The 21788-nt window shown below is 43.0% G+C and overlaps 2 protein-coding genes across 4 annotated transcripts; one reads left to right on the forward strand and one right to left on the reverse strand.

The window, feature by feature from the left end:
- Positions 1-4535: 4535 nt before the first annotated feature.
- On the forward strand, positions 4536-10315 carry LOC117857060 (uncharacterized). The gene is made up of 7 exons (XM_034739538.2): positions 4536-4939; positions 6441-6569; positions 6934-7122; positions 8079-8175; positions 9139-9242; positions 9619-9670; positions 9807-10315. The coding sequence occupies exons 1-7, from the start codon at positions 4659-4661 to the stop codon at positions 10014-10016; spliced, it is 1062 nt and encodes a 353-aa protein (XP_034595429.1). The 5' UTR covers positions 4536-4658; the 3' UTR covers positions 10017-10315.
- Positions 10316-11502: 1187 nt separating this feature from the next.
- Positions 11503-21362, reverse strand: LOC117857059 (uncharacterized). Of its 3 annotated transcripts, XM_034739537.2 has the most exons (19): positions 21205-21362; positions 19919-20047; positions 19181-19330; positions 18956-19072; positions 18801-18885; positions 18385-18493; positions 18230-18297; positions 17983-18108; positions 17207-17891; positions 16792-17089; positions 16148-16351; positions 15992-16052; positions 15665-15778; positions 15334-15447; positions 15173-15262; positions 13152-13495; positions 12884-12953; positions 12558-12676; positions 11503-11761 (listed from the first exon to the last, which is right to left on the reverse strand). In XM_034739537.2, exons 2-16 carry the CDS (start codon positions 20023-20025, stop codon positions 13457-13459), a joined length of 2367 nt encoding a protein of 788 aa, XP_034595428.1. In that variant the 5' UTR covers positions 20026-20047; positions 21205-21362; the 3' UTR covers positions 11503-11761; positions 12558-12676; positions 12884-12953; positions 13152-13456. The 3 variants fall into 3 exon arrangements, with proteins under 3 accessions (XP_034595428.1, XP_034595426.1, XP_034595427.1); XM_034739535.2 differs by having other exon boundaries at positions 16792-17891; XM_034739536.2 differs by lacking the exon at positions 13152-13495 and having other exon boundaries at positions 16792-17891.
- Between the last annotated feature and the right edge of the window lie 426 nt (positions 21363-21788).

Raw genomic sequence — 21788 nt, forward strand, 5'->3', positions numbered from 1 at the left:
TCCTTTGGTGCAAGGTTCCACAGACTCGGCCTCTGCCGTCCTGTGACCACGCTTGCCACCACGTGCGATAACCAGCAGGGGAAACTCCGTTCCAAGAACAATGGGGCGACCGCTCACGTCTAGGTTCAATCCGGTACTAGGCTTCCTCATCCCATACTAAGTATGAGGCTAGTACTTTCAAACACTTGATCATGAACACCACCACTGTCGGGCCTTAGCAAAATTTCATAGACAGACGGGGCGACCATCCAACCACCAAAGAGTTACCAAAACCCTGCCCCGTCCATCGTCCTTATAGTTATAACAGGAGAGTAAACATGCAACTCCTATAACTCGCGAGTGACAGGAAATCACTCGACTTTTACCGTCTCCTAGTTAAGCAATGCAGCTACTCGGTCCAACAGCTAGTGCTCAGATCATGGGTTACCTGAGTCATGCATCTAGGGTTTCACACAACTCCTATACGTAAATGCACAAGCATGTATTACGGAAGGCATGCGCAAGTTTGTCAAAACACGTAGGATTTTCATGCAACCGGGGCTTGCCTTTAAGCAAGGAGGATGGGAACTGCTCGACTTCGGGGGCGACTTCGGCTTCGGAGGGCAGGAGCTCGGCTACAGCTTCTTCTTCTCGCGCCGGGTGAAGCTCGTAGAAACCGTCGGCGAGGTGCAGCTCTACACGAATGCAATGCAAGGGTTAGCTTAGACAGTTATTTCAACAGCAACACTGGTTCGCCTGCGCCCAGAAACTTGCGACAAAGAGCAGGTGGTTATGGTGGGTTGAGAGAGCTGATGATGATCAAGAGGTAAGGGTAGGAAGGGAACTAGTGGTCTGATCCTTAAACTAGAGGATGTTATAAACTAGGGGTCCTTAGACGCAAGCGCTGAAGGGCTCCCAAGTTTTACACCTACACCCTCGAGTTAAAGAAAAAGATCACAGCCAAGCCCTCGGGCGAGGCGGATAAGGGTCGACGGAACAGACAGGGTCGGACGAGACGGAACTGGGGTCGGGCGGATAGGAGGGGTCGGGCGAGGCGGACTAGGGTCGGCAACTCACCTTCTTCCTGAAAGGAAAGCTCGGGGTCGGGAAGAAGCGAACTTGGGCGGAGGGACTAAGGTTTGAATAGAAGCTAAGACCGGCGATGCTCCGGCGGCGGCGCTGCTTCTTGCGAATCACAAGAGAGCTTTTACGCAGCACGGAGGAGCAAGCTGCTGGGTGACTTGGAGGAAACTGAGAGAGAACTGAGAGAAGAACTCCTCAAGAACTGGGTGGGTGGCGCTAGGAGCTTGAGCAGGGAGCTAGAGAAGGCTAAAGGCAACAAGAGCGGAGGGAACTCCGGCGACGGGGGCATTCCTTTTATAGCTGCTGGAGCAGGGAAAGGAAACGGCGCGGAGAGAGAGAAGGGGAGCGGCGCGAAGGCCAGGGAGAAGCAATGGAGTGCTCTGCCGTGGCGGCGATTGAGCAAAGAGGGCGGTGCTGCAGAACTCCGGGGGTGACGCCAGCGATCATTGCGTTCTGCCGTCAGGGCGACGTAGGAGCGGGTAGACTGGTGGTTGAGATTTGGCGGAAAGCGGGCGTCGCCGTGCGGAAGAGGTGATAGAAGCGACCGGTTTAACGGTGCTAGAATCGAGGGCGCACAGGTGAGAAGACAGGCGGACGTGGGCGCGAGGGAGAGCGCGGAACAACAGATTGTCGAGCGGCTTCTGTCAGAGCGGGGGAAAGGAACTGTCGCGGCCGCGGTCGGGGTTGGCGGTGGAGGAATCGTCGTGTAGCGGCGACCGGGCGGCGCAACTGTGGCTGAAGGGACGGAAAAGATGGGCGACATCGGGCTCTGGGGCCGGGATCTGGTGGCGTGATGATGGGCGCGGGAGGCGAGGCTCTGCAGAAAGGGGTGCAGAGGGCTTCCGCTGCATTGGGGAAAAAGGGGGCGCGGGACCCCACTCTGTTGCTTGCCAGAGACAAAACTGAGCGGCAGGCGTCGGAGAAGACGAGCCACGCGGCAGGAAGACTCTGAGGCGGCCATGCAACTCGAGTGCGGCTGTCGCGGGGGATCTGGAAAAAAGATATCACGGGTCCACCGGTGGATAGATCGGACGGGTGAGGAAGATTAGCAGAATCCGACGGTGGGCTGGGCTCGCCGGGGTCGGAAGAGGAGCGAAGCGGGAAGGGGTCGGATCCAGGGGTCGGGACCAGGCGGAAAACTGAGCACTTAGGTGCGGTCAAGCAAGATAGACGACTAGGATCAAGGGTTGCGATCAAGACTAACTGAAAAGGCTTAGGGGTCGGTCGTTACAACTATCTTCTCTTTATCACTTTTTGTAGCCAACATCACTTGTTTCCTCATAGTGTACATTGCGAGGTGACGTTCACGATCCATGACGCTACAAGATAGGAACATGATTGGACATAAAAGAAAGGTCACGTGCAAGAGCAAGGTGATAAGTCAAAGCACTGGGCCGGCTGAGCTGAGATAGCTCGGTTCAGCCGAGCTTAGGAAACCTAGGATGTGAGGTTGAGTAAATCCAAAGAAAATATCCAATGAAATTGCAAACCCTTGTAGATCCAAGTAGAGTGATGCTAGGAAGTGTTCTACAAGAGGGATTTGACTCTACTACCTTAGAAAAGTAGATCGAGTCATGGGAAGATTGGGTATACCTTGAAGAATAGTTACCATGCAAAAGAGATTCAAAATCTCGGTTCAACTGGAGTAGATGACCTTGAGGAAGAACCCCACCAAGAAGGAGAATTTCCCCCTCAAGTGGAGCAAGGAGGAAGTGGAGCAAGGAGGAAGACAAGCTTGAGGTTGAGGTCACCGATCACCAATGTCACCCCCACCGTCGGTCAATGGGCTGTCGGTTGGAGCGCCGCCCGTAGGACCATGGCCTCCATCCTACCGCCTAGTTGCACGAGAAGACATAGGGACAAGGGACGAATGGGAGATGGCACGAGGGACGGCGAGAGAGGCACACAGGTGAATGGGGTGCATATGAGAAAAAGAGGAGTTGGGCTGAGAGGATAATATTTGAGGACTAGGAGAGAAGGGGCTGGATGAGAGTATACATATCTGGAACTTGAAAATCGGCCCAAGTTGAGGCTCTGCCAAGATTTGCCCAAGCTCGGTCGAGATATATTCAAAAACATCTAGAGACCCTTTTCCGGCCTACCTTGATGCTCAGCTGAGATTTCTTCAAGCTCAATCGGGTTTTACTCAAAGAGGCTTTTCTGGCCGACCTTGTGGCTCAGCCAATATTCTGCAGCTCCGACACAGAGATGAACCCAAGAGAGATTTGATGAAGATTTTGATCAAGATTTTGAGAGAATTGATATAGGAGCATACTCCTTCCGTCCCAAAAAGAATGACTTTCTAAGATTTTTCCAGATAGATTAGGGGTGAACGAAAAAGACGCATGTACCCTTAGTTAGTTCAGTTTGCATATAGAAAATGGAGAAAACATGTTTCAATTTAATTATGCATGCATGAGATCAACGCACAAAATTATCATGCATAAGATTTAAATCCTATAACGTTATTCTTTTTCGGCACAAAATTTGAATATCAAAACATCATTCTTTTTGGAACGGAGAAAGTATAATATAATTTACTACAAAAATGTGAGGCACAACCAACAATACATAACCACGGTCATTGTAACAAACCAAGATGTGAGGATCCGAAATCCAAATATTTTTAAATGCACACCAAAACAAGCCTTTGAGAAAATTATCTAGAAACCATACAAATGTGCAACATCCAATTTGGGTGTCTTGGCTTCAAAGCCGAGAGGGAAATTCAGGTGTCGAGTTTCAGGTAAACTGCGTTCATGTTTCTCGGATACGGGCTTCACGTATCATGCCCATCCCTAATTGGGGAAAGAACGAGCGGTGAATGCGGATCAGCATGCGGATGAGGATAGTGGGTGGGCATAGGCTCGGCTTGGATAGAACTGGCCCATTCAGGACCCAAATGAAAAATATTTAAGAAAATAGTTAATTAAATGGTAGGCTGTTTTAATATTCATGTAAGAAATTTAAAAATATATACAAGAGTATTTTATTTGCAATTCTCCTTACTTATTTTTAAGTTTCTTTCCCTCCACTAATTCTGACCCATTTTACCGATTTAGGGGGTTCCCACCCCCTAAAGTTTAGTCCCGTCACATCGAATATTTAGATACTAATTAGGAGTATTAAACATAGACTATTTACAAAATCCATTGCACAGATGGAGGCTAAATAGCGAGACGAATCTGTTAAGTCTAAATAGTTCATGATTTGACAATGTGCTGCTATAGTAACTATTTACTAATGATAAATTAATTAGGCTTAATAGATTCGTCTCGTCGATTAGCCTCCACCTGTGCAATTAGTTTATAATTACATATTTAGTCCTTCTAATTAGCCTTCGAATATTCAACGTGCCACGGATTAAACTTTAGTCACATCCCTGTACGCGTCTTGCGTGCAGTGACGTGTGAGTTCGGGGGCACACAGACCCGACAAGGAAACTCCATCTCCATCAGCAATTACGGATTGCCACCGCGCAGTTGGCAAAAAAAGTCGAAGCGGCCTCCGGTCCGAGCCCCCTTCCCAAATCCCAGCGTCCGCCGCGCCCTGCCCCCGCCCTCGTCGCGATCTCCCGCACGGATACCCGATCCGCCATGGCTGGAATAAGGCTGACGCCCGAGGAGCCCGAGATGCCCGTTGGCACGCCGCCCCGCCCCCAGCTCCCGCCCTCCGTCGCGCTCGCCGGTGCTGGCGGCGGCAGCGGGGGCCTGGAAATGGCGTCGGACGACGAGCGGTCCGTGGCGGCCGACTCGTGGTCCGTGCGGAGCGAGTACGGGAGCACGCTCGACGACGACCAGCGCTACGCCGACGCCGCCGAGGTGCTCGCCGCTGCCGCGGCCTCCGCTAACTTCCCCTCCGCCGCCTCCGATTACTGGTACTATACCGTTTCTGTCCGAATTGTCTCATTCGGGCGCGAACTGCACGCTATCGAACTCAAAATTTAGATCTAGTGAATTGCTGGGGACCCGATAATGCTTGTTATTGTAGAGTTTGAACTGCTGTCCGGGGTTATGGTCTATTGTAGTATTGTGGCAGCTGTCAGCACCTTTTGCTTTGTGCACTTCTTTTTAAAATTAATTCCAGCTTGCTGATTATGTTTAGGATTTTTGAGTGCGATGGATGCCTTTTTGGTTACTTTCCTATTACTGTCATCCGAAGACCAGATGCATGTCAAATTTTATGTGCAGTTACTTATTATTCCGTGTTTATCGATCCTTTTGAGTTCATAAGTGCCAAATAAAACTAACTTTTGGCTTTTTTGTGAGTAACTCAGGCCCCATTCAAATCAGTTAGAGCTAATAGAAAGCTAGCTGACCCAAACAAGCCCAGCTTTTTTAAAATTTTTAATTTTATTTTTTACAATGGACGAACCCGAAATTTCATTACGTAAGAGCAACACAATTCAATCAAGTTCATGACCACATGTAAACTACCTCTGTGTCAATCACAGCAGCAGTGCTAGCCAGCCTACAGCACATAACAACACAGGGCTGCCGATCTGACCAGCATCAACAAGTACCAAAAGATAACAGAGCTACCCTCCATGTCTTACACAAGTTTCATCTCCCTACTTAGGTGACATTAACAGCAATGTATAAATCAATCACATTACAACATCCCAGCTTATAGCCTAGTTCAGTTTTCAACTATCCAACCACCCAGCTTATATAAAGCTACAAGCTGGATCCCCCAGCTATTGAAGTGCATAATAAGCTGGGAGGATCCAAACGGGGCCTTAGAACTACCTTTTAAGTGCGACTAATCTATTTTTTTTCTATAAATAAAAATCCAAACAGAGTTTTTGCCCTGAAAGAAGAGTTTTCCGTATGGTCAGTGATATTTGGGAGTCACATGGACCCATCACCGTTGGAATAAATACTAGAAGAGATATGGATTGCAAACCCAATTGTTTCTTATCCATGATTTCTGCCAAATAACAAATGAAAAAAGAAACTAGGCATAAGCATATCTTTCCTTTGACCACCAGACTACGAATTTAGTAAGACCATGTTTGTTTCCCTGGAGCGTGATCCTCTTCTAAGATTGGCAACTTGACATCTATTGTCGCAAGGAGGAGCGAGACCAAGAGGCAGAGGTGTGCCACACTGCCACTCCACCACACCTAATGGAAGTGGCATACGTCTAGTCTCTTTAATAGAATACACCCAATTCTCCAGAACCTCGAAACCTGTAGTTTAGAATCTCTTGTTAGAGGTCAGATGAACCTCCTCGATCTGCCTCCTGCTACCAGGTACAGATGGCAACCCAGCTGTTTCCTGTTTATTTGTATCCTTGAATGTTTTTGACATGTATTTACATAGATAAACAATTATTACCCTTTTTAATGTCTTCTAAATTGTCCTTGTATGAGGCAGTTCTGATAAGGACGATCAAGATCCTGGTGATGTTGAAGGATCAGTGCTGGGTCTCCAAAGCTATTGGGATGCTTCTTATTCAGAAGATCTTGCGAATTTTCAGGAACATGGGCATGCTGGAGAAATATGGTGACCACATCCCACCTTTTTGATATCAACTATCAAAATCTTCACATTAAGTAAAACCAGTGGCACATTTTGTGTTCATTGGCCACGTTGCTTATGCTAATTAATTTCATGCTATTATATTATCTACTGTTTCATTTGCTCAAAGAAGTTCTTTTGGTGTACTTCGCATTTGTGTACACCGAACTCAGAATTCACATGGCTAAAATATTATATCCTTCACTTAGTTATTAAAGGTGATTCTTTGTTTATAGGAAATGATGATTCATTGTTTTTTTAAGCTTCCTGTTGCAATTTTCCCTATAATACTGTGAAACTAGAGGGTTTTTTTTTATTTTAGGTTGTGAGCAGAACCTCCTGTTTGTAGGTTTGGTGCAGATGTAATGGATACAGTTGCTGTTTGGACAAAAAGTTTGTGTAACATTATCCAAGGCGGGATTCCATCTGGTCATGACAGCATCAAAAGTGAAGTCGATGAAAAATTATTCTCCAACTACCCTGTGCTTGATGTTGGAACTGGGAATGGCCTTCTTTTGCAAGCACTTGCTAAGCAGGGGTACTATCGATTTTCTCTTAATGATGTTTAATCAGCTCCCCTATAATAATGTATTTGTCGATGAATGAAACAGGATCTTGGTCTGCTGAATATCTCTTTAAGTAACTGTATAATTCATAAGTAATCTTGTTTATAAAGTTCTTTATGCTAAAAAGTGATGTCACTTAGTCCTTGTTTATTTTAAAAATGACTGAAAGAAATACTTAATATTAACCATACCTTAACTACCCAAGAGAGACTCTCATTAAGCACTTTTTAGTTGAAATGTTGGATGTTAGCGAAAATGTTAGAGACTTTTTTTAGAACATCCTTTCATTGGAAGATACCTTATCGTAGCCTCCTTCTGAAACTATATGCATGTTTTCATAGAAAAACATCATTTAATCGAAAGGTACCTTCCAGTGGCATTCTTTGGAAACTATAAATAGTCTACAAGTGCTGAGAGGAAAAAGAATATCATTCAAGCAACACGCTGCAAAGTGACAGCCATATGCTAGTTTATTCAAGTGATTAATCAGCTTAAATGATTTGTGCATAACTTGGAATTTTATTGGGGTATTCTGAGTGATGTTTGATGTAAGATAATGTGCAATCACACTCAACTAGGTTTGTTGTTGGCACTTGCATGAGATAATCTTGGAGTTTGGGGTCATCATCTATGATAGGCATATTACAATTTTGTTTTGGAACTTCTGTCTTTGAACTAACAACTTGTAATGTACAGCCAGTTTCGTGTTGCTGTCCTGTGCTATATTGTGGGAATCTAGTTTTGTATTGGTTGTTTGCGAGTTGTGGTAAAGTATTTCCATTATGGATCTAAATGGAGATTGCAGATAGTTGATGTGTCCAAAAAAGTTGATACAGCCTGTTTAAAGAGCCATTGTAGCACTGTACTCCATAATTCTTCTTCTGAAGGTTGTATGATTGTGACCAAATGGCATTGGCTATTTTTCCAGGTTTACAGATTTAACAGGAACTGATTACAGTGAAGGAGCCATTGAACTTGCAAGAAACCTTAGCACTCGTGATGGTTTCACTTCAATAAAATTTTTGGTTAGTATACATGTTCAGATTGAACTGTACCTTTCTTGTCCAATTGTGCTTTTTTCTTTGCAATTCCATTCTTTGTTGTTATGGGTATCATTTGGGACTTAGGATTATGAGTAAAATGCATTACAGGTAAAACAACTTGTATGCAGGACTGCCATGACATTTGCACCCCTGCAAGTTGTTGTACACCTCTTGTGTAATTTACTCTAGGATTATATAATGCCAAATAGCACCAAGGGGCAAGGTTGCATAGCAATCTTTATGAGGCTTATCATGTTAATGGGAATCTATATAGTTGCGGTATTTGAATTGGATTTATCACTTAAGTTTGCTAATGTATCTGAAAGTAAAGCAATGTAAATCACTAAGGATTATTTTATTCATTAATTGCAGTATTTAGGATATCCAGTAATGGTGATTGTCACATTATCGGACCTTTCGTTTGTTGTGGGAAATATCAAACAAAAAGTGCAGTTTCTGTTGGTGGGGGGGTGGGGGGGGGGGGGTTATGAAATGGTTCAGGTCAGCGTGACAGCACCGTTTGCCGTAGTTCCCCATAAAAAAAATTACAATGAAATGAGTCAACATACTGTAGAAATCAACAATCTAGAATAGCCACTTGGATGTTAACTGAAACATTAACTTGTAATGATATCTGATTTTGCATTCGCTAAAATTTCCTCTGCTCCATATACTCTCCATTAATCTAAAATAGCTATCATTTCGATAATTTCACAGAAATTGACTTGCACTACCAGTTAAATGCAGTTGAGTACTACTAATGCTTCATAGGCTTGGAGCAGCTGTCATTTCAATAATATTAATTTCATTTCTATTTGAATTATTTTATCTATCATACTTTGGGGTTCACGGATACTTGAAATTTTTCAAATGATTTGCTGTTAATGTTTTCTTGATGTGGTGCTTTCATATCTGTAATCCCTTGTATTTTTGTTTTCTTGTCAGGTTGATGATATACTAGAGACAAAGTTAGATAGGAAATTCAAAATTATTACAGACAAAGGGACTTTGGATGCCATTGGATTGCATCCAGATGGTCGTGCGAAAAGGTACAACTGTGACCTGAATTAAGACTTGTAATGGATTTAATCCCCCTCAATTCCCTCCAATCCTCTTCAATCCCGCTAAACCGAACAAGGACTTAGTTGTTGATGTTGGTAGTACTAGAATAACTAGACAGATTAGTTCTGATGAGACTATTCAGTGTGCAAGTCTTGACAAGCCATCCTGCTATAGTGAATGGCTGTAGCAATGTAGCCTTTAGGTTGTATGGTCTTCTTTGACTTTCAGTTGGCTTTGTAGTTTGATGAGGATTAGCTTGTTGGACCTTTTGCGTATAATTAAAAATAATTTTATCTTTGAAGCAAACAGTTCAGCAATCTACTTCACTGGTTTAACATTTCTCTCCATATGTCCTTTATTCAGAATAAAGTATTGGGAATCTGTATCAAACCTGGTTGAGCCTGGTGGCATTGTGGTCAGTACTTTCTCCTACAAATTTTTTAAACTAAATCTTATGACTCCATCCTCCAGGGTCGGATTTTTTTTCCTAATGCTTGTACCCGCATTATTTGTAAATTGGCATGAAACTTTCTTGTTGTATATCTCTTCAGGTCATAACATCATGCAACCACACAAAGGATGAGCTTCTGCAAGAAGTAGAAGAGTTCAGCAGGAGGAAATTTGGAAAGGAGAACATGGATGAAGGTGCAGCTGTGTCCCAGATATTCCGTTACATAGATCATGTCGGAACATACCCCACCATAATGTTTGGGGGTGTTGAGGGGTCTCAAGTGTGCACCGTGGCCTTTCAACGGATGTGACTGAGAACTGATGCACACATAATACCAGGTTGGCTCCAGAAGGAAGTTCTTTACTTCACCTGTGGGACTCTTCTCACTGTATCAAGAAACAGTTCAAGTTAGAAGGGCTTCCACGGTTGCCACTTTTACGGGTGGCCCAGCCTAGATGGGTTGTTTCTTTGATCGTCAGGATAGTAAGAGAACTTCCCGAACCATTTTTGTGCGATTGTAAACGAACTTGAGAGGCACTGCTGTATTGTCAATGTACCGTGAACTTCTAGTAATGTTCGGTCATCCTGAATACAGAGTTGTTTAATCCATGAGTTATTTTGGTATAAGAGGTTTCGACTTTCCAACAGCGGTCGTTCATGCAATTGGAACCTGACCATAACAGAGAGCCGATGGCGAATCAATGCCCGCATTGCAAAATATGTTTAGGCAAACAGGCAGGAGGACTCGCGCCTTCGCAGACATGTTCTTGCAGGACGGCGAACAGGCAGGACTCGTGCCTTCGCAGACGTGTTCTTGCAGGACGGCGATAGCCTGACGTAGAGCGCCAGGAAGGAAGGACAGTTTGTTGACGCCGTCGGGATTTTTGTTTTTTTTTAAAAAAAGACGCCGTCGGCCGAGCGTGCGCACCAGCAGCCAGCAGACGGCCGAGTGGGCCAGGCTGGCGGCGCCTGAGCTCAGCATCACCGGAAGTCCGGCCGGAACGACGGCGTGCTTCGTCTGCAGGAACCGGGCATGCATTGCAGCGGCCCGAACAGGAGCAACGCCGGGATGAGCCAGCCATCACCGGGCGAGGTGGCCGTGTGAAGCCGAGAAGGGAAGACGCCGAGTCCCAATTGTCAACAAAGTTCCCCGAGAAACGAGGATGAACACGCGACTGTGGGACTTGTCAGGTGTCAGCAAAGTTCAATCCTTAAAATGCTCTAGATCTGTAGTATGCATGAAGAATTGAAAACAAATGATCTTGCCATTGTAAAACACAACCAGTGGATGAGGCTGCATATCCTGACAGACAGCTCAAGATCCTAAAATGGGGTATCACGAACAAACAATCGACACACCACTCCCTCGGTTGACTGCAAACAAGAGCTTCAGAAGGTGTAGAACACACTGCTGAAAATAGTGTTACCAGAAAATATTAGTGAAAATGCTCATGATCGTATTCTACCGGGGAGCAAACCTAGACGACGGGCAGGAGAGTACATGGATCGCTACAGCGTCCGATTTTGCAGCGCGCAATCAGTAAGGTCATTTCCACTGGAAGGAAAAAAAAATGCTTGAACGATAGCATCACATGATATTTCATGACCACTCCTTGTGAAATCTCACGAAAACAGCTTTCTCAAGTGACATCGCTTCTAAGGTGGTATTTCATGGAAAATACAGTTAAAACGGTAACTCCAAACGTTCCGAGTCATTACACTCACTCCCATACGAGAACAAAATTTAGCAGATTAAACAGTTTCCACGTGTAACAAGGGGCGAGAAAGAAAAAACAAACCCAAACAACTCAGCAGCTTTGCCAATGTAATTTCACCTTGCATCGTTTGAGTGCCTGTAAGGACAGGCAAAGTATACAACAAAAAAAAACACTTTCACATTAAAAGGATCAGCACCGTCATTTTTTCTGAAATACAACAGCAATTGAGTTAAGCTGACTGTAGGATACATGTACAAAGGTATAATTACAGCACCGTGATGGCAGCTACGCCGATGGCCATGTAAATTTACACATCTCCTACCGCCTCTGCACAGACCTGAATCAAGTTGCAAATGGCGAGGTGTAAGAATCGTTCTTCAGCAAATATTTTTTCTCTGGAGGCAATGACGATTCATTTTACAGAGTTTTTTTCCCTGGATGGTGCTGAATGTCCAAGTATAACTTTAGGGTTCAGACAATGCAATAAATGCAGAAAAAATCATGATGGCAAACATTTTTCCAGGTTAAAGAAGCATTGGGAGAACCAAACATCTACAACTAAGAAGTGCACACTAAGATATTGTGATGACCATATCCATTTGTACATGATTCGTGTATACAGGCATATGTGTAAATAATAAGGTTCTGTGACCAAGCAAAATAGAACGCAAGGATTGCTCAAAAATTTTAAATGCTGGTATATAACCATCACCCCGAGTTGAAACCAGTTTTTTGCCCAAAGAGTAGCCAGAGGAATACTTCCTCAACGGTCCATTAGAACCCAGGACTCAACCAGCAAGTGACAGGAATATTTTTAGGGAAAAAACTATTACAATATGTTGTTGTGCCATGCAAACCGCCTGACATTGAAGCCATAGTACATTTTATTGAAAACAACAAGGCATACAGGGGTGCTCAAAGGTTCCAGAGGCACTCCAAATTTGCTAATGGTTCAATGAAAGATAAGACAATCAGCTGCCAATGTTTCCTACGGCATCAATTACTTTGATTATAGTAATTTATACCCATACGGCTTAAGAAACCAGATTCCTTGTAGCTAGAAGCAGATAAAATAATATTTAATATCCATACCAGGTATATTAGTTAATCATAGAGTGCAAACAGTTACATACCAATCCCCAAGGCACTCGAACAAACTCATTGAGAATTATCTGTCATAATCTAGTTGGAGATGGACCTAACGCTTTCCCTTGGACGGAATCACAGAGATGAAACCTGCTGAGAAAACTTCCTGTAGTGGCAACCAATCAATGCTTTCAGATCAACAGCCAAGTTCTTCGCACCATAAGTTTCACTTATAGAAATCATTGAACTTCATTGCCAACAAAAATGATAAACAGCTAATGATAGATCCAACAAAACAATATTTGAGGAACAACAATGCAGCTTTCACAGCACAAAGGATAGTATATATTAAAAAATAGGTTTCAGTAATTACCATGGAAGTAAGCATAAAAGCACATGATGCGATCAATATTCATTCAGCCTTCCAATGCATACCTCTGAATCTGAAAACAGAGAACAGAAGAAACATATCACCTCCTCTCATATCATGTTTATACAAGCTAATATTAACATGCCTAAATGCATCCCTGGCAACTAAAATTGGGGTTAAGTGGATCGGTGTCATTGCAAATAACCGAGTTTGGACATCTGCCATTACAATTCATCTAATTGGAGCCATGCCATTACAATTATTTCTCTACCTGAGATATGGCCATTTTGTATGCCTTTGACGCTTTTGGCCCCACATGAAGGCTCCGGTATTTCCGTACGGACAAAAGTGTCCATGCTGTCTTCAATGCATACCTTTATTCCCCCACAGATTACAATCATTAGGACTGGACCAGATAGTCCGACCGGTAAAACAGGGAACCAGAGCCTCTGCCGGTACGGTCCGTGTAAAAGACCGATATGCAATCGAACCACCACTGAACCATTGGAACTGGGTTCAACCAGCCAGTTTTACAGAAAAACTGCTCAGGTAAAATAGGCTACAAGCCTGCTCACGTTATGCAGGAGGGGCACTGGTGGACGTGGGCTCCGCAATCTGCACTTGTTTGGAACAAAAACACTTGGAAAAGGGCAGAGGAGGAATAGAACTTGCAGATCTAAGATAGAGAAAGAATTGTTATGGCATGACTCTAATTAAACGAATCGTAATGGCAGATATTTTTCTTTTTTGAAAATCCATGGCAGATCTTCAAACTTGGGTATTGCAGTGGCACCAATCCAATTAACCCTTAAAACTGAACAAGGTAAGCAAAAACAGAGAAATTTTCATAGTTATATAACTACAGCAGCAAAGCTATTAGTCACAACCCCTAAGCAGAGGCGGGCTAGAGATGAAACCCAGAGAGAAGTACAAGAAAAAAAGAAATATAGTACTGGAACTGGTAATAACGGTAGTAGTAGAAGAAATTGAATTACTAGCTCATGGTTCTTGCATGTGAATGGCTAGTTTTTATGTGCTGCTAACCAATGGCATTTCCCCAACTACACTAGGCTCAAGGTGGAATAATGAAAGGAGGGTTGGGATATGATCCCCTTCATGGTTATTTTCGTAATGTCCTCCCGTATCAATTTTGGTCAACCCCTCTCATTACAGCTCTTATCATCATCCTAGGAAGGTGTGGAACTGTGGATAATAAACCCAAGACTGCAGCAAGAGTAGTTGTATCTAGACTTTGCTTGGCTTGCCAAGAGCAGTTAGACCTTGATAAATCTCACGGTTGGCTTGAAGACACTAGTGTAAGGTTCTTATTGCCATGCAAGAACATATCCCATTTCCAAGGAAACATGTAAGGCTAGAGGCACTTTGACCAATGAGCACAGTTGGACACACTTAATAAAACACGCCCTATAACTTTCGTTTGCATTTTTATTTCTTGTTTCATAATCCAAGCCAACCTCATGAAGCAAGCTGGATGACCATAGCAATCATGTTTTAGTTATGATCACATCCAACTAATACAGGGTTAAGAGAAAGCGGGGATCACCCCTTAATGATATTGTAAGTAACCACTACGATCAAGAAGCATGAACGTGGAAAGGATCCACAATGTGCCCAACATGGCCATGCAGCACGCACAGGCTGTAGCAACTAGCAACTGTGAGGTACGCCAAGGAGAGGCATCAGGAGAGCCTTCAGCAGTGGTATGACCGCGTCAGGACTCAGAAGTGAGGATTGGATCTTCAGGGGAGTGGGTAATTGCTGTCTGCGCACACAACCATACAGCTAGTTCGGAACGGTTTGCATTCAGATGGTGGGTACTTGCTATCTGTTTCACATTGCCGGCATCGAGTGCTTTACCGCTTGACTCATGTGCAGCAGCAACAGTAGTAGGCACAACATCACCGCTGCTATGAACATGCAAAGCTCCAGCTCATGCAGGACTTTATATAGCATAGTGGGCATAAAATCAATTAATATGCGGCTCTGTCTCATGGCGTCATCCAGTTTGGCATCACCCAGGATGATTTCATCTGAAGGGAAAAGAAGTGGGGAAGAATACCCCAACAAAGTGACAAGGGGAGGGACATGTCCGAAGAAGGGTGACATGGACCACATGGCAAAACAACTGTCCACATCATCAAAACCGCTAAGCAAAACCAGTCTGGGGGAGGGTTGATATGGCAATAGTTTAGGGAAGTAAAGGGACCTTTTCCTTTATTCATGCAATGATGCAAGTAAATGACAATAAATAAAAGCAGGGAAAAAACTCACTGCCTCAAGCATATTTTCCTCAACAAAGCAACCCATCCCCATGGTTGTCGTGTCTGCACCATTGTGCTGGAGGATCCTGAGCTTCCCTTCCTATAGTTCACCACAATGAAAGCATTAGTAATCCACAATATCTTTGGTTACTGAACTAATTCTATACCCACCTTAGTCCCATAAACAAGACCACCTCCTGGTGAAGGATGAAAACACGCAACATTGACTTCATCTTCAGCACTAGGAAGCACCCTTACAAGCTCCATATCTGAAACTCTATATACCTGAAGCAATAGATGTAAAAAGGGGATTGATATATTAGTTTATATGCTGCAACGAATGAGAAATATTAGCTAAAAATTGTTTCGACTTCCAAGTATCAGAAAGTATCATTTAACTGCAAAACCAGCATCGCCACCATCACCACAAAACAATTAACATGATATAGCAGTTACCAATCAAACTATGATTTGGAAATCTCAATATGATCGTTGTACCTACCTCCAAGATAGTATATACAGGAATCCCATTGTCTCCTTCCATGACTATGCTCCTGAGGAGAGAGCCATGACGACGACCATATGCCAAAAGTATGTGTTCGGATGTAGGTGAGAACTGCAACAAAAGAGAAACAGGATCCAATTCAATGATGAGAACTACAGAACTGTAAGATCAAGTTCATCGGGCTCAGGTCTTAAATGCTGTGAACAACAAAAAATCTGGTAGAGTGAGTCCCACACACGAGTTACAGGTTACAAAGCAAGGTAAAAAGTAGCTATTGACATAGAAAAATGCACACAAACACAAACAAATAGAAATAAAAACAACCTGAATGGAAGTTAAGCAATGTGCTGCCCTTATGGCTCTGGAAGCAAGAATATCCCCAAATCTGCAAGGTATTACCAGTTTCAAGATACATGGACCATTCAAAACAGTAACCTGGTATATAAAAAATAGTAAAAGGACAATCAAGAGAAAAATTACGTCGCCTCCTCAAGCGAATACACCCGAAGCTCATAGATAACTCGGTGAGAGGGAAGTGGGTGGCGAGTTGGTGATGATCCAGCCCCTGCAGAATCATACGGCACAGGCAATTGGCTACCACGGTCACCTTCTGTTTGAGGCAGCAAACATGCAACACAGGCTACCAGAAATCGTCCACATGGAGAAAAATGGGCACCCATTTCACTGTAGAATTAATAACTTCAGAGTAAGCTCAAGATGCAACAAATATAAAGGTATAATTCATATATGACGAGACACATAAGCAATTGAACAATCTGTTTGAGGTGGAGCTTGTGCTGGCTACGATTAGTTACATACCAGTTCGAAAACGATTTATGGTAAATTATCCATACTTGTGGTGGCTAATATTAGTTATATTAGCAATATTACCAAATCAAGGTATATTAATATTAGCAATCAGTTTGAAAACGATTCAGGGTAAATTATCCATACTTGTGCTGGCTATGATTAGTTATATTAGCAATATTACCAAATCAAAGTATATTAATATTAGCAATAGAAATAACTTTTTAGCTCAAAATGAACTAATTAGCTTGTCCTAAATGTCATATTTAAAAATGGAGGAAGTATCACGAAGAAGAAATGAAATCACATCAAAGCACCTGCAAAGAACTGCATGAGAAATCGTCAAGCGGCATGCCTCCGGTTCTAAAGAACGGCATGGTTCCTTGATATTGTGCCGCCATATTCTGAGCTTCACTGTACAAGGCAATTCAGTACCGGGAGTAAACATCGGCGCAGTGATTTCTGAACCAACACCCAGTGAAGCAGCATGAACCTCAGCTTCATCAATTTGAGGACCTAGGAGTGAACTCCCAACACCAGGTACAGAGCGTGAGGCATAACGTCGATTTGATCCTCTAGAACTGCCAGCAGTAATGGGAATTGATGATGAAGCACCTGGACGTCCAAAGTTATGCATGTGCGGTGATTCTCTAGTTAAGTTATTAGTCCCTGCAGTACCATCAATAGATAGGTCTTCAAGGACATTATTGTTCACAAGTGCAGGATGCAAACCTGTATGGTTTTGGGCCATCAAAAAACCCTGCAAAAATGGCAACTCCCAGTTACGTGAGTTACCAAAGAGATTCGGTTGTCCACTTTCTACATTTCTTAGGAGCATTTGAACATCTAATCCACCAGTGATGAGCATATTCAGTGGCATAGCACGGCGGGCATCGGATCCTGACAGCCCAGCTGTTGATGGAATTGGCTCAGTGTTGCTCGGGGAAGACACATGCAAATCATCTCTAGCACCGAACCTCTCAAAATTACTGATAGAGCTGCTGCCCTGCAATCTTGAGTTGGACTGCCCATCAGCACCATGCATTTCAATTCCATTTGAAGCAGGCACAGGGACTACATCCACCATGTCATTTGATGCAGTTGGCTCTCCAGGACATACATCCATAAGGGTAGCAAACTGGTCAGGCTGTTGATTTTCAGTATCTAATGTAGCAACTTGAACCAACGATGATCTCTGTTGCGCACTGGTTGAACTACTGTCATTGCCAAGCACATGTAAAATTCCATCATCTCTGAGGTATGCAGGCAACAGTAAGCAAGGTGACGGCACGTTGGACTCAAGATGTGGACAGAATCTAGAATTAGTGTTTGTCACAAACAGGGCCGAAGGATAATTTGAATAGCCAGAGGATGTTGAAAGAGTCAGCGGTGAGTCTGCAGACTCGATATTATTAACCTGAAACCAAAGCTATGTGTAAGTTTGCAGCAAACATGAAACACTTAAGGGAAAGCATAAGTGCAGAGCCCAGGGCATTCTATATCTCTACCTCTGCCGTTAGAAGATATGGAGCCCCATGCGGGTGAAAATGCACAGCTCTCAATGAACGGCGGGTTTTTAGGATGATGGCTGGGACAGAAGACTCATCTCGCTTATTATAGTTCCATATGTACAACTGACACAGCAACATACAAATTGATTTGAGCATTAGTATACAATATATTAACAACCATCTATAGAAACAGTACAGAAAAACTTTTTCTTTTGTTTTTCAAGGTCGACACTACAAGTCTCACTTTGTGACCTGATGCAACTGCCAGAATCTCCCCTCTTGCATGAAATGCAATGGACGCAATTGGCCGATCTGCCAGGGGAATATCAAAAATAAGTTACAATGTTGTTCCAAAATTGCTTACATATAGAATGCAAGGAATTTGTTGAGAGATATTACGGAAGTCTTGTGATCCAATACAGTCTGAGGTATTAGCATCCCATAGACGAACTTCATGATCCAAACTTCCACTAGCCAGGATATCAGAATATAACGGATGGTACCTGACCTGCAATACATTAGCAGCTTAAATTTCTGGAGAATAATGGGACGTGATAAACAAAGCTGCAAAAAAAAATATCCAATAGCTTCTTGTAATGTAAAAAGAAATCTACAAATGCTGTCAACTAGCAAGGTTGTCACCAAGCAACAACCATATAACATGGACAAAGAAATGATAAATTGATGCTCTAGCCAAAATTATTGTTGAAAAAACAACAAGCACATTATTAATAGGTTCCTTTCTTTGCAATAGCTCGGAGCACATGATGCTAAACTAATTACAATAGAAAAAAATATGCCAGTATGATACATACCACCCAAGGAGTGCGTCGATGTCCACTCAAAACCTTCAAGCATTTCCCAGTATGGCAGTCAATTATTTTAACCGTATGATCACCACTAAAAAAACATAGAGTTAGTTGGCACGCCTTTCAATTTAGTTTGTTATTCAGTGAGTCAATAAGCTTACTGCGTGGATACAAGTGTTTTCCCATCTGGACTGAAAGCAGCTGCAATGGTTGACCGAGGAGGTGGCAAAAGAGGGCAATACTTGGCAGACCAGCGATGCAGGGACTGCGATTCTGCCCTGTACAGAGTGAAACGGGAGATGTGAACTAACTCACATGTGACTCAACAGTCAATATATGATGAACAGTTCTTGAATACCATTATGATGAAAACAAGCTTTCCTTACCAAGAAAAAATGCCATGTTTAGCATCTGCATCTGCAAATCTTAATTCAATTAAATCAGGATCACATATTGGAGAATTATTCCATATCCTTCTAGCTTGGTGTTTTGTTCGAGGGGAGACTTCTCGTTGAGTTAATAAATGAAAGATGTTCCTGATAATAACAAAAAAAAAGGCAAAAGTTAATGTTAACAAATGAACATATTTCAAATGATACAGCTAGAAATAACTGTTTTAGTGACATTCTGGAAATGGTTTGTAATAATTGTGTTAACACTCAACTTAGTAAACTTCCAAAATAATAGATGTCCAATACAGCAGAGTCTCGTAACAGAAGTAATTGTGTTAGCAGGTGCAAACACCACGCTTCCCTTTGACATACAAGGTGCGTAAAAACTTAGAAATTGTTAAGGAAAAGTTAGCTGCATAGGCCATCACACTAGCTCCAAAATTGGACACCAATTACAGTGGCATTAATGGCATTGATTAATCTGTCATGGCTACTCCAGAGCAGCCTAAATCCAGGTTATACCACATTAGCCTTCAAGTTTTTTTTCTGGATTTTCCTCAAAAAGGAGTATTTTCTGGAATAAACAGCTTATCTAAAATATTGTTCTGACTTCTTATAGAAAAGTTCTTTATTATAGAAAAATGCGTTATTCTGGAAATAAAAAGTAAGTTGAACTTTGAAGTGACAATGAAGCCAACAATGGTGGAATGAAGTATTTATACAATCATTTACCGTTGCCTTGATCTTCTGGGCGATGGAATTTGACGTCTAGAAACCAAACCAGAAGATGGTGCTGCTGTAGAAGTATGCTTTTCGTGTTCTAACCAATTTTCAGCCATTCCAAGTCTTTGATATATTGACCTAAAATAATTTGGCCAGCAAATGATGAAATCTGTGATCAGAACAAATTCTTTTTTTCTGAGACTATATGCTGATAAAAGTTAAATGGACACTAGAAGTTTCCATACTACAGCAATTAATTAGACAGAATTATAACCAAATAATGGAAAATGTAGGACATGGTAAAGTTGTGTAGTTCCACAAATTACTGATATAGTAGTAGTGATACATACCCTATTGGACCTACCCTTATGCTACCAGTCGGTACTCACTGGTACACCAGGAGTGTAAGACATCGTTGGTACTGCACCTTACAGCATCATATGACATCAAGTACATATGTTAACCTATCATAACTTTTTGTCGTATTGGTGTATTAACAAATTGCAGTGTGCAGATCTCATTTCTATACTTTAGCATGCCTTGAATGCATCTGGACAATCTAATTGTATCCTCTTGAACTGTTTTATTCACACTACTAGATGTTCTTGAATCTATAACTGTCCAAATATATCATGATATAATCTGGTCATCAAGTTTATTTCCCACATTCATTCCAATGGATGTGTGGAATTGCCAACAGATTTTCAGCAACACATTCAATCTCTATAGTGCTAGCATAAAACAGCAAGGAACTCTGTGAAGGGAAAAACACCCAAACCATTTTCTTCTTGGATTGGACATGTCAAATAAATCAAGTCGCAAAGACGTGCAGCATGAGTTTGCCATGAGGAAACATAGATTCAGTGTTCACCTCCCAAAAATGGTACGTAAATCAGGCATAACGCATAAGATAAGTAGCTCAGCAGCAAATCGTCAAGACCAAAGGGGTTGAGAACCAATCAGCAAATGAACGGAGCTTGATAAGGGGAATGCCGAGACAACCACGAAGATGAAGGAACGAAACAAAGGAAGGCTTGAATGGATTGTAGCACGCCGCGCTCTACTTTACCATTTCTATTTCTATCGGGGGAATACAGGTAGCAGGGGCAGACCCAGCATAGGATATGGGTGTACACATGTACATCCGATGATTTTTTGCATAAAAATCGAAGTTAGAGGCTTATAAATACAGGTATATAATGTAACTGGGTCAGATCCGATTACAGATAGCTTACATTAGGGTTTCGGATGCTCCGTTCCGCACAGCAGGAAGGGAAGAGAAGGGGCGGGCATACCTGGTGGGTGCTCGTCGGCGGCAAAGGGCCCGGCGAAGACGTGGCGAAGGGCGCCGCCGCTCGCCCAGTCGTCGCCGCCCCGAAAGGAAGACCAGGAGAAAAGAGAGGTGGACGCGGTGGGGGTGGGGGTGGCGCGGGGGCAAGGTAGAGACGAGGGGTGAACGCCCACTCGCCCGGCAGCAAGGGCTGGGCTGTCAACGAGCCGAGCTCGAGCGAGACCACACGGGACAGGCTCGAGCTCGATATGACTTGAGCCGGGCTCGAGCGAGCCTAAGATTTCCTTCGAGCTGCTCGAACTCGGCCCGGACGAAGCTCCCGAAGGCTCCAACTCGGCTTCGCTGAGCTTGACAGCCCTTGATAACTAGGGGCAGTTGTGTTCTCGCTCCTATTTTGAAGTGTAATTATGATTTTACTTTAGTTCTTTTGATTTTGTAAATTTGCTCTCGACTATTTACAAGCTATATGATTTTATCCCTAATCAACGATTAAATATAGGCAAATACTAAAGATAAGGGCAAAATCACAATAATTTGTGGATAGTCGAGAGTAAAATCACAAAGTTAGAAAAATGAAGGTAAAAATAC

Source organism: Setaria viridis, chromosome 5 (assembly GCF_005286985.2).
Source record: "Setaria viridis chromosome 5, Setaria_viridis_v4.0, whole genome shotgun sequence".
Classification (NCBI taxonomy): Eukaryota; Viridiplantae; Streptophyta; class Magnoliopsida; order Poales; family Poaceae; genus Setaria; species Setaria viridis.